Source organism: Carlito syrichta, unplaced genomic scaffold (genome assembly GCF_000164805.1).
Source record: "Carlito syrichta isolate Samal-C Ts95f unplaced genomic scaffold, Tarsius_syrichta-2.0.1 Scaffold304518, whole genome shotgun sequence".
NCBI classification, from domain to species: Eukaryota; Metazoa; Chordata; class Mammalia; order Primates; family Tarsiidae; genus Carlito; species Carlito syrichta.
Genome location: NW_007248614.1, coordinates 87,358 through 100,342, shown reverse-complemented (window position 1 = coordinate 100,342; position 12,985 = coordinate 87,358). Strand labels below are relative to the sequence as shown.

At 53.6% G+C, this 12,985-nt stretch overlaps 1 protein-coding gene across 1 annotated transcript in view; it reads left to right on the top strand.

Annotated features, from left to right (window-relative positions):
- Positions 1-12,985, top strand: part of LOC103262502 (homeobox protein cut-like 1) — a 290,353-nt gene that overhangs the window by 196,454 nt on the left and 80,914 nt on the right. Inside the window, exon 11 of the mRNA XM_021713407.1 lies at positions 5,448-5,496. Within this exon, the coding sequence (XP_021569082.1) occupies positions 5,448-5,496 (49 nt within the window). The remainder of the gene's footprint in view (positions 1-5,447; positions 5,497-12,985) is intronic.

Below are 12,985 nucleotides of genomic sequence, written 5' to 3'. Positions count from 1 at the left end.
CAGGATGGCTTTGGGGAGTGGGGGCAGGTTTGGAGAGAGAGCGGGTACTCGGGACTCAATGGAGGGTGAGCTCCAAGGCCAAGCCACCATCTTGGTGTTGGTCTGCAGACACTGGTGGTCACACTTCACATCTTTAAATCCCTGACTGCCTTTAAATACCCAGCTAGTTGTATGGGTGTGGGGGGCAGCAGGAGCCTTCATAAAGAATGCCTCCATAGAAAAATGAATAAGAAACCTTTGGGCTTTAAAAATGATCATGGAACTTTTCCTCCCCGACTGCATCCTGGGTTCTTCCCATTGTCTCCTTCATGGTTTCTGGTCCCTTCTTTGAATGGTGACTACAGCACCTCTGGGCCCTGCGGTCGCCACGATCCCTGGTATTAAGTAGTCCTGTCCTGCAATGGCAGAGCATAGAGCTGTCATTGTCACTTGAAAGCTTTGGAAAGACAAGAGTTGCTCTCATAGTGAAAGGTAAGCACAGTTGCTGTTATCACATTCAATGTTTTGGTCAGTCTGGTGGTTGCTTAGTAACCAAAGTGAGACTGACCCGTAGATGGAAAACTCGAAGTGCATTTCCAGGGACTGCCGAGACCACACCTTCCTGTTTAAATGTGCCTCGTTTTTTATAAGTGACTTGAAGTCTTTAGGAGCTGAGGCCTGGTTTCCGGACACGAGGTATTTTGATGAGCATCCGGGCGATTGGCTGTGGAAGGAAATCTGGGGCATGTGTGTCTGCAAGGGGACACCCAAGCCCACCCAGCCCCATATACCGGCAGCAGCTGAATGCCGCTTCCAGCCCCCAGGATCCCAGCCTGCCAAGTGGCCTCTGTGTGCAGCCGGCCCCGAACCCCTCTCTTCTCTTCTCCTGGTGTGTGTCTGTTCCCTGATTCTTTGGCTGCCAGCAACAGCCAGATCAGGAGCGAGAAGTGGATAAAACAGCCGAGGGTGGGCAGATACCCCAAGCAGCCACGCCTCCAGCTCTTCAGCCCTTCAGCTCAACACCAGGTGGATGGGGAAGTATACTAGGGAGCCTGCCTTCTCCTCATGCTGCTTCTCTTGGGGGATGACAGGCCAGAGGGTTTTCCTGGTGGGGGGACAGCAGAGGGTAGGCATCGTTGAGGGGTCTGGGGATCTGGGCTCCCCTTCCTTCCCTCCCCTCCCCCCTTCATTCAGCAGAAATGTATTGAACCCACTGTGTGCTTTCTTTCTTCACTGCATCTGAGAGACATAGCACTGCTGACTTCTTGTTCTCCCCCCGTGTACATTGCCAGAAAGAGTAGCTGGCACCCCCAGAAGGACCCAGGCATGCAGGCAAAAACAGCTGGGCCGCAGAGGAGAGCAACCCTCCTGAAGGACTGCGGACCCAAAAGTGTGTATCATCTGAAGCAGGACAGATGGGCCGCGAAACTAACTAAGCTTCAGAAATAACATTCAGGGAAGCAGAGATGCGTACTAGCAATGCAATGAGTGATTTTTAAATGAACCAAGTAGAAGTAGCAGGTATGAAAAATCAAATAAACTGAGGAGCCAAAAAGGACAGACAGCAGTGTGGGTATAGCTAAAAATCAGTTAGAGCAAGTTAAAGAACCTTCTAAGCCGGGCTCGGTGGCTCAGCCTGTAATCCCGCGCTTTGGGAGGCCGAGGTGAGTGGGTTGCCTGAGCCCGTGGGTTCGAGACCCGCCTGGGCAACTTGGCGAGACCTCATCTCTACAATAAATCAAAAATTAGCCGGGCATGGTAGCGTGTGCCTGTGGTTCCAGCTGCTTGGAAGGCTGAGGCGGAAGGATCACCGGATCCCATCAGGTGGAGGTTGCAGTGGCCGGGAACGCCCCCTGCACTCCAGTCTGGGTGACAGACTGAGACTCCAACTCAAAAAAAAAAAAAAGAATGAGCACTAAAAATATCACACAACTGGTTTATTCAGTAGATAGAAAGGTGACTGAACATTTTTTTTTAAAAAAAGACCTTCCAGAAGGCAGTGAGAAAAGATAAATAACAACATACAAAAGAAAGGCTAAATGACATGGAGGACAGAAGGGTGTATGCCAATAATATCCAAATAATAGAAGTCCCAAACAGAATGGAAGGAGTGTTCAAATGAAGATAAGTTCGCCAGAATTAAAGCTGATCAGGCTCTTGGAGGACCACAGAGAAGGGGTTAGGAAAAGTCCTCACCTAAGCACATGCTCAGTGTCTCTGCTCATCAATGAGCTTGGCGTTCCTCTGCTAATGCACTGGCGAGAGGGGTCAGGCGTCATCAGCCTCTGTTCCCCCGCATATCTTGTTTTGGGTACTCAGCAGCTGCCCATTTCCATCTTTTTCTTCTAAATCTACGACACTGGTGAGATATGCAGGACCCACGTCTGCCTCTGTCTACCCCCATCCCAAGACCAGAACTCTTGAGGTGTCCTAAAAGCTCATGGGACAAGTAAGTAGATGAATGACAGTGCTAGTTCAGTGTGGATTTCTAGGCTTTGTAAATCTATGATAAATACCTAACTGTCCGATTAAAGCACAAAACTGTGTTTATCTTCCCCCACCATTTCACTCTGTTGCCCAGACTAGAGTACAGTGGCACAATCACGGACCGTTACAGCCCCCATCTCCTGGACTCACGAAATCCTCCTGTATCATCCTCCACGTAGCTGGGACTACAGACCTGTGCTACCACACCCAGCTAATTTTTTGATAATTTGTAGAGACAAGGTCTCACTCTGTTGCCTGGGCTGGCCTCAAATTCCTGGGCTTAAGCAATTCTCTTTCCTCAGCCTCCCAAAGTGCTGGAATTACAGGTGTGAGCCACCATGCCCAACCCAAAACTTTCCGATTTGCCTTAAGAAAAGTGGACACGCTTTGAGTTTCATTTTGTATCAGAGTTCACACTCTGAATCCTTCCTCAGCAGTTTGTCAAGGTAGCAGCTTTCTGCAGTGACTGTTGATCATTCTTTTCCTTTGTGTTTAGGACCCTCGACACTTTCCGTGATTTTTTTAACCCTTTGTGGTTATTAAATGGTCTTGCACAGCAGTTTTTCTATAAGGTCTTGGAGGTTTCAATTTGAGATGAACCAGTAGGATGTCTCATGACTCAAGCTACCCCTTCCCCGCACCCAGGGCTTCACTGCAGAGGCCCAGTTTGGGTATTTATCTTACAGAGACACTGCCTTCTTCGTGAAATCGGCCTAAAAATAGCGTCATTTAACTAGGCCATTTGACAGGCTGTTTCAGACTTTTTCTCAGACCAGTCTGAAAGCCGGATATTATTTCAAACAGATACAATGAGCATTGAACCTGATCACAAGGCATCTGTTACCCCATTCAGACTGCTGGGAGTTGACAAGATTGCCTCAAGTCACAGTGTGCAGTCAAAGGCTGGGAAAGCCTCAGGCCACGAAGACAACCCGGCCCAGGGGCCTCCAGACAGTTTTTCCAGCTCTCGGTGCCGAGGGTGTGCCTTGGTCCCTTTTGTGTTGCCGTAGTGGGACACCCGAGGCTGGGCGGTGTGGCAGAGAGGGGTCTTCCTCAGCTCACAGCACTGCAGGCTAGGGAGGTCGTGGGCATGGTCCTGCTGTGGGCAGAAGCTTCTGTGCTGCATCATAGCGTGACAGAGAAGGTCAGAGGCGAGCAGACTCATGCCAAGAGGGACAGTCCGAGAGGTGTCTGGCTTTAAAACAACCCGCTCTCCAAAAATGAGCCCATTCCCTGGAGAACTCATCTGGTCTCATCAGAGCAAGAACTTAGCACCGCGAGAGTGGCACACCAAACCATTCGTGAAGGGTCTGCCCCGATGGCCCAAGGCCTCCCACCGGGCCCACCTCCAGCACTGCCACATGGGAATCACATTTCAACATGAGTTTTGGGGGGGACAAACAAACTATGACGGGTAGGCAGGCACTGTGGGTCACGGCATGTGCCTCCTTAGGACCCGTGAAGCAGGTCTCAGAAAGACAGAACTCTCATCGTCAGGCCTGTCCGGGTGCCCCAGGAGCAGCCGTGTCCATCGCCGGCAGGGCAGGTCACAGTTGGGACTGGCATCCAGACTGACGTGAAGTCATGTGATGCAGGACACAGAGCTCAGCCTTTCAGAGCACTCGCTGCCGGTGGGGGCGTCAGACGAAAGCTCAAGCCTGCAAACTAGGGAGAACAAACCATGCCGCTCCCCAAGGCAAGGCCGTGGGGGGACTGGGAGGGTCTGACCGGGAGGTCTGACAGAGCAGCGGATGAGGTTCCCAGGAGTGGAGGCAATCCAGGCAGATGGCAGGGGGGAGGCCCGATGCCGGGCCAGGCCTGGCTCTCTGGGGTCCCGCACACAGTGGGGTCGTCAGAGCAGGGGGCCATGGAGACAAATGGTGGGTAGGGCCGGGAGGAAGACACACTCCTCGTGGAGAAGGGCTGTGTGTACAGTGAGAAAGGGACTGAGTCCTGTCGGCAGCAGAGAGTGCAGGTGCGTTGGGACTCAGAGCAAATGGTGGAGGACCCAGGACCCAGAGCCCAGCCGGGGTCTCTGTGACTGTAACGTCCAGGCCCGTGGCCCGAGGGTGGGCTAAAACGGGTCACAGACGGTCCCACAGCCTGCCATCTCCTAACAGGGGCCACCCTCAGGATCCGGCTTGCAGAAGTGGGCAGTGATTTGCCTGGGCCTCCTGTTCTGACCTCCCCCAGACTTTTGGCGTTGGCTGTTCCCTTCTCAGGAGCCTCTCAGCATTCCTCTCTCATGATGCTCTGTGTTAGAACTGTGTGTTTGCCTTCAGATTACTCAAGGAAGTACTTTCAAAACAGAAAAAAGAGACAAGGGCAGAACCTGGAGATTCTGCCTTTCTGAGCAAGCCATGTGCCAACAGTGAACTCCGGTGGTTTTACACAGCCACCTGCAGGGTCCCTAGCCTGCATGTCTACCCTCCCCTCCAGCCGGCCAACTTCTGGTTCCCTCAAGCCTAGCGAGACCTTCACTGCCAAGTGCCTTTTTCTGAAGTAGTCTTTTCCCAGCTCCTCTTCTCACCTCCAGCCTGGAAAACTTCTACACGTCCTTTAAAACCCCATCACTTCCTCGGAAGCCTCCCCCAAGGAGACTCATCTCTCCCTCTTCTGTTTTTCCAGGGCACTCAGCTTGGAGCTCTATTTAAACCCTTGGCAGGACACACCGTATTTTTTTTTTTTTTGACTCTGTCTCCCCAATGAGGTTGGGAGCCCCTCAAGGGCAGGTGTCCTGTGTGTCCCAGACACGTGGTTATTAACCCTTAAACACATGAAGCCCGCAGTCATGCCTCCTCCCGGTGGGCAGCAGTGGTCCCTCCCGGGTCTGCATGAGCCTTCTCTCCTCCACGCGAGGGATGGGCCTCGCCTCTGTGAGTGTGATCATTCTGTGTTCTGAGCTGGGAAGCTGTCCTGTTGGTTACTACCGGAGCCAGCCTCCTTGTGACTAATGCGCTCTCTCCCTCTCACCCTCCTAGGGCCGACGAGATTGAAATGATCATGACGGACCTTGAGAGAGCAAACCAGGTAGGGTGTCAGAAGCTTTTAGGCACAAAGCCACAAAAGCAGGCCCACTTCTGTCATCTCGGAAGGTGCATCAGTCTGAGTTAGAAGTCCGGTTACTCTTGTGTCTTTTACGTACCACTGTCAACGTCGATGCTTTTTCTGGTGTGGAGAGAAGTAGGGAAATATATGCAAAGTCTCAAGCGCCATGTCCCTGGCAAAGTCTGTGATGTGGACATACCGTGGGCCTTGGACATACCGTGGTGAACGTCTGTTTCACAGTGGAGACTGTTTCTTTTTCTTAATCTATGCCTTTAATATCCATCTCTGGAGCAGTGACGTTTGTCACACTAGAGTTCCTCCCACAGTGTTGTCCTGAGAGGATTCCTGGTTGCTGCCATCTCCCAGGTGCAGCCACTTGCTCTGGAGAAGCTCCCAGTCGGCTGCTCCTGTGAGTCAGAGAGGCTTCCTGGGAAGGGCCCAGCACAGTGTTCGATACAAAACAGGCACACGGCGCTCGGGCGTTCTAAACGCTCAGCTCCCTGGAAAATTCAGCCACCCCGAAAACCCCTTTCTTCCCCAGGGACTCCAGAACGTAAAGCACTTTGCATTAGCAAATGCTGCTGCTGCTCTGAAAAGAAGGAGGGCCCCGCAATTATTCTCTTACTTGCAGGGAGTGGCAGCCAGTGCTGTCGTAGCCCAGAAGACCTCAGGCTGTGGCCTCTCCCCACTCTTGCATCGCTGGGCAGCCACAGGCACAAGAACAGCACACGGGTTGCCTCAGACCACCCAGGCAAGCGCCGCCTGCGTGGAATCAAAGCCCTTCTCAGATCTCCACAGCCACTTTATAAGACTTCCACAGGTGCCTGCCCGCAGCTTGGGGCAGAGCGTTCCTTTTTTTTGAGTTAGAGTCTCACTCTGTCACCCAGGCTGGAGTGCCGTGGCAGGCTCACGGCCACCGTGGCCTCCGGCGTTCCTTCCGCCTCAACCTTCCAAGTAGCAGGAACTACAGGCGTGCCACGGTGCCCAGCTTATTTTTTGATTTATTGTGGAGACGAGGTCTCACCAAGTTGCCCAGGCTGGTCTTGAACCTCTGAGCTCAGGCAGTCAATCCTCTCGCCTCAGGCTCCCAAAGTGCTGGAATTACAGGCTTGAGCCACCGCGCCCAGCCTGGAAGAACATTCTAGCCAGTTCCTTGGCCATAAAAGCAACCTGAAGTCAGTTTCTGCATGGGAGTGATCTTGGAGCAAGGAGACTTCTTCTGTGGGTCACTGAGGGCCCCGAGCCTGCCCTGTGAAGGGCACTCAGCTGAGCATACGAGGTGAATCCCCTGAGGTTTAATTCAGAGTCTGATTACGGCGATAGAATAGCTGGCCGCTCTGCTCCAAGCACTTCACCTGCCGGGAACCCCTTAGACTCAGAGCAGCCCACTGAGCTTGGTGCTGTCATGGTTCCCATCTTACAGGTGAGGAGCCTGCAGTCAACGACTGGTCGGTGGCAGAACCGGGACCAGAACCCTGGAGTCTGGCTTTAGAGCCTGGGCTCTTGAGCACCAGCCCCAGAAACAGGAACACAGAGCACTTGCCGTCCTGGCCCACCATGTCTCAGACAGGCAGGCCATCCAGCACAGCTGCTGCGCCTCACAGAGGCCTTATTGGCTGAGCCCCTCGACTTTGGCCCTTCGCTCTTACCCAGTCTGCACCGCCCGGCTTTGCAGGGGCCTTCAATCGGAAGTAGTTCCTGGAAGGAGTTACCTTCTCAGTCGCAGGGTTGCCATTGGTATTTCTCAAGTTTCCGCCTCCCCTCCTCCACCCCGCCCAGGCCAGTCTTGGGCCTGCCTGCCTTGAGATGCACCGGTGAGTCAGACGGTTCCTCACTGCACCATCAGAGCAGGCTCTGGGCTCAGAGGTGTCCCCGGGCACCAAAGAGGTTTGGCAGAGTTGACACACTCTTCAAGGTGCTGAAGTCACTCACTGGATCCTAGGTGACCAGACCGGGCCGTAGAGAAAGATGCCAACTCCAAAGTGACACCTGGGTCAAGGGCTAACTCGGTACATCCCAACTGTGTGGCCTTGATGGGCCGCTTAGCCTCTTTTTTTAAGATCTATTTGCCTTGCAAAAAATGAAAGATGAGCCTGGAGAACATTATGCCAGGGGCAATAAGCCCATCGTAAGAAGACACCTGCTGTGTTACTCCACCTGTAGACGGCCCCTACGTAATCAGAGGCACAGCGACAGAAAGCACAGTATCAGTTGCCAGGGGCCAGGGACAAGGGAGACGGGGCGTTGTGATTTAATGGGAACGGAGTTTCGGTCTTGCAAGAGGAAGACGTTCTGGAGAGTGTCGCACGAGCGCCACGTCCTTGCTGCAGCTGAGCCATTCTTCAAAGATGGTGAATATGGGAAATGTGAGGCTTTGTATGTCTTACCACACTTTAAAATGCTGCTTTTTTTTTTAAGATTGGGAGAGAGGGAATGATAGCGAATACTTCCTTTGTGAGGCTGTGTTGAGGGTCAGAGGTGAAATGCCGGCGTGAGAAGCTGCTACCTGAACAAATGGTGGTTGTATCGCTGCCGCAAAGCACGGCGTGGCCTGGAGAATGTCCAGTCCCGCCTCCTGCCCCGGTGCAGCACTGGTGCAGCGTGGTGGGACTCGGGGAGTATAGGTGAGTCCCGACTCACAGCTCAGCCTGAGTTCATAGCCTGATGTGGTAGCGCTGGACGACACCGAGTCTCTAGAACGAAGAGAGTGGTGATTCCACTCACTTGCAACAGTTAGGCCGTGCCCGGGAAACTGCACTTTGCACCAGGCGCGCCACAGTGTGAGGAAAACAGTTCCCTGGAGTGCGTGGGAGCCACTCAAGGCCAGGACAGGGAAGGGCCCCACACAAAAGAAACGAGGAGTTGTGGGGACGTTCCTGATCTTTGGGCAGCAGGGAAGGAAGCCAGAATTTGACACTAAGCACAAGAGGAATAGTTGCAGGAACTTGGGCTGCTGAAAGAGTACAGAGGGGCATGGCTAGGGTAGGGACCTTGTGGATTCTTTCCTTTCAGTTCTCAAGGGCCAGCCAGGAGACGGGGTCAGGCGTTTTATGAGACTCCAGGAGACCATGGCCAAGCCTGGAGGCTGCGGGGAAGAAACTATTCCCAATGCAGAGAAACTCCTCTTGGGTCTGGTTCTCCCGGGTTCACTCCAAAGAAAGCTCGGTCTGGAGGGAATGAGCTCCTGCCACCAGACCTATGCAAGCAGATTTGGACCAGCCTTCGCAGAGAGTATGAGATCCGGAATCAGGCATGGAATGGGCAGAAAGAGGGATTGAACTAGATGACTCAACAGGTCACTTTTGATCCTAAAGTTCAGGATTCTGTGAAGATACGGGTGAACCCACTGGTACAAGAGAACATCCAGGTAGGAAAGACGGAAGCCCTGGGAAAAGGAGGTGAAAGTCTAAAGGAAAGCAGGGGACACTGACTGAGCCTTTAGGTCGGAGAAAATCACCGTGGAGTCGGGCGTGGTGGTGCGTGCCTGTAGTCTCGGCTACTCGGGAAGCCAAGGCAGGAGTACCACATGACTTCAGGAGTTCAGTCGGAGGTGCAGGTCAGAGAATGGTAGGAGGGGCCCGAAGAGTTCATCCTGAGAGCCATGAGGGATCCTGGGTGGCTTGAGTTCTAGGAGGATCACTCTGGCTAAATGCTGGACAGCAGACGGGAGTGGAGAGGGCAGAGCCAGGGGCACAGTAGGCAGCCATCGGACCGGACAGGGAGAGGTGGCACGGGCCTGAAGCGAGGCAGTCCCTGTGGAGATGAGGTGGAAGTGGCTGGGCAGGAAGGGGGGGGCCCACACCACGCTGGTGGCAGACATCTGAGCCCACGCCTTTCCCGTCGGGAAACCCCCAGGAGCAATTTACTAGCTCACTGGCCCACGGCATTATTTCTGCGCTGGGTCTGTAGTCAGTGTTCTGCCGAAACCCGAAGCTCCCTCCTGTGGCCGAAGCACCCGTGTTCCTGTGGGGTGTGGAAGCTCAGTCCACCTCTGCCAGATGCATGCGCTTCGTTCACACCTGCTGGCTGAACGTGGCAGCCTCGCGCTCAGGCTCACTGTCCTTATCGGTGACTGAGCAGGTTCCAGGCTCTCAAGGCCTCATGGTAAATGAGAAGCCACACTTCGCACTTGGAACTGTACCTGGGACCCTGTCTGGGGACCTTGGTGACTCCCAGCTTCCCTGCAGTGGTCTGTCTGGGCTGCACCTGGCCGGCCCCACCCCAGAGTCGTGCTGATCTGAGTGCTGGTGGCACAGAGACCCCCAGCAGGGAGTGGTCTCAGTGAGCTGTCCCCTTCTTAGCCTCCCTGATTTTATGTCGCAGGACTGCCCCGGTGGGAGACCTGTCAAGCCAAGGTTGGAGTTGGAAACCACAGCTTGACCTCCCTGAGAAGGCGGAGCCAAGTATAGGGAAAATCCAGAGCAAGGGGCGCTCGCCGGGGGGGTGGCGTGCTCCTCAGCAGGGTCTTCGTGTTTGGAGTCAAGGCGTTCAGCTGGAGTCTAGACCCACCGTTCCCTGCACATGTGGCCTTAGCAAACCCGGGTCTCCCAGGGCCCGTTCCCCATCTCCGGAGTCGGGCCGTGCTTCGCTCCACTGTGACCCGGCCTGCTCACCGGTGCCTCCATTCACTCAGCACGTCTTCTGAGCACCTGCTCTGAGCAGATCCTGTTGGGGTGCCAGCTCCTCATACAGGCTGAGGCAAGGCCAAGGTTTCACACGGCTGAGCCCAGGGCCCTTTCTGCAGGGCCAGCCACACACACGACTCTGGTTGCTCCTCAGGCCTCCTGAGAACCTTGGCTTCTCCTTGTAATCCACTGGGCTCCCAGCCCAGGTCAGGCGTACTCACGAGGCCTGGAGAGAGCCCACGGGCCACGCAAGGAAGGCCCTCGTGGCAGGAGGAGGTAGGGAACGTGCTCTTTGGCCTTCCTGAAATCGTGATGTGGCAAGCAGTGTTGGGATATGTGGGTTCCAGCTTGCAGCCTGGCCACCTCATGGAAAAAGTCCAGATCAGTAGCCATCCTGACTCCCAGAAACAGACAGGGGATCTGAATGGGAGCTTCGGCTACTCATGCAGCATCACTTGGGGCACGTGCTGGTATATTTCCCATCCCCAACCATGGCCACCCTTTCTGACCTCCTCCCTGCAGATCACTGCACCAGTTACCTCTGGGTGCCTGGGTGTTCTCTGTAGTCTTGTGTGGGGCTAAGACTTCGCCCAGTGCCAACTCACGGGCTGCCTCGGCCCTTAGGGACTTGCTTGTCTCTGGTCTCCTTGAACCTCGGTTTTAATGTCCGTGCCTGCAGAGGAGGACCAGAGACAAAACCCAGGGTAGAAGATTGGGTCAGAAATGCCCCTTCTAAATCCAGGGACCCCAAGGCCATACCTTCAAAGGGTAAATGGGGCAGAGGAGCTTGCCCTGTAGGGAAAGCAGTGAGGGCCTACTCTCCTGTCGCAACCTTGGTTTTAGGGGAGAAGAAAACCGGTCTTCCCAGGGGAGTTTCTCGCCACAGCCCCCTCTCCACCGTTGGGGACCTGTTGTGCACCGGGCTGGGTGCGCTCTCCAGGCCTGACCCCCGACCCTCGGCCCGCCAGGCTGCAGCTGCCCGAAGGCCCGGCCTCGGCCTCCTCTGCATGCCCACCCTTCCCCGTGGCCTCCCCAGGTGTTTCTCCCCATCTCATGAATCAGAGTGTTCAGCCTCAGTGCCTGGAAGTAGCTGTCCATGCCGTGTGTTCACATCCCAGGACTAAGGGGAGTGGGGCGAGGGGATTCCCGTGGGCCTTCCTCTGGCCCGAGGGGACCACACTGTGAACCCATGGTTCAAGCTGCCCTGCCCTGAGCCACCCAGTGACAAATGTGCCACCAGCCCAAGGAGCAGAACAGCCTCCCTCGCCTTCCCTCGAGACCTGACGCTTCTTGTGTCTCATGGTGGGAACCGTCTCCGTATCTGCCGGCTGATCCTAACAGGAAGAACTTGTGAAACAGGCAGCACTAGCTGCTTGCTGCCTTGAGGGGAGGCAGAGTTTAGCTTAAGACCACCCACAGCCTCTAGTCATTTCCCCCTCACAAGTCTTCCTCTTCAAGATGAAGGAAGGGTTAGGGATCACCTGAGAAGGCACATGCAAGGGGCCAAAACGAGTAATTGTTGCGGCCAGGCTCGGTGCCTCAGCCTGTAATCCCAGCACTTTGGGAGGCCAAGGTGAGTGAATTGCCTGAGCCTGCGGGTTCGAGACCCACCCAGGCAACTCGGTGAGACCTTGTCTCTAAAATAAATCAAAAAGTAGCTGGGCGTGGTAGCGCACGCCTGTAGTTCCAGCTACTTGGAAGGCTGAGGCGGAAGGATCGCTGGAGCCCAGCAGGTCGAGGCTGCGGTGGCCGGGAGCGGCCACTGCACTCCAGTCTGAGCGACGGAGTGAGGCTCCAACTAAAAAAAAAAAGAGCAATTGTTGCTGTTGTGAATAGTGCTACCACAAACATGCATATGCAGGTGTCTTTTTTGTAGAATGATTTGAGTTCCTCCGGGTATATTCCCAGTAGGGGGATCGCTAGGTTGTATGAAAGATCAATTTCTAGTTCTTTTAGGAATTGCCACACTTTTCCATAGAGGCTGAACTTGTTTGCATTCCCACCAGCAGGATAGCAGCATTTCCTTTTCTCTGCATCCTTAGCAGCATCTGTTGTTTTTTGTTTTTATTAATGATGGCCATTCTTACTGGGGTTAGGTGGTATCTCAATGTGGTTTTGATTTGCATTTCTCTGATAATTGTTGAGACTGAGGACTTTTTCAAGTGTCTGTTGGCTGCCCATATGCCTTCTTTTGACAAGTGTCAATTCATGTCTTTTGCCCACTTTTTAATGGGGCTGGTTTTTTTTTTTCCTTTTGGCACGTTTCAGTTCCTTGTAAGTCCTGGATGATAGGCCTTTGTCAGATATATAGTTAGAAAATATTTTTTTCTCGTTCTGTGTGGGCTGTCTCCCCATTCTCTTGATGGTTTCTTTTGCTTTGCAGAAGCTTTCCAGTTTAACAAGGTACCACTTGTCTATCTTCTCTCTTAGTACATCTGGGGTTTTGATCAGGAATTGGTTGCCTATTCCAATAAAGGTGCCTCCTGCATTTTCTAAGATACTTATAGTTTGAGGTTTTACGTTTAGGTCTTTGATCCATTTAGAGTTGATTTATGTATGGTGATAGGTAAGGGACCTGTTTCAATCTTTTGCATGTTGTCAGCCAGTTTTCCCAGCACCATTTACTGAATAGATTCTCCTCTCCCCAATGGTTGTTGATGGAGAATTTGTTAAAGATGAGCTGGTTGAGAAATTGAAGTTTTGCTTCCGGAATCTCTGTCCTGTTTCATCGGTCTATATGCCTGTCCTTATACCAATACCAGGCTATTTTGATTATTGTAGCCTTATAGTAAAGTTTAAAGTCTGGAAGTGTGATACCTCCTGCTTTGCTTCTTTCGCTGAGGATT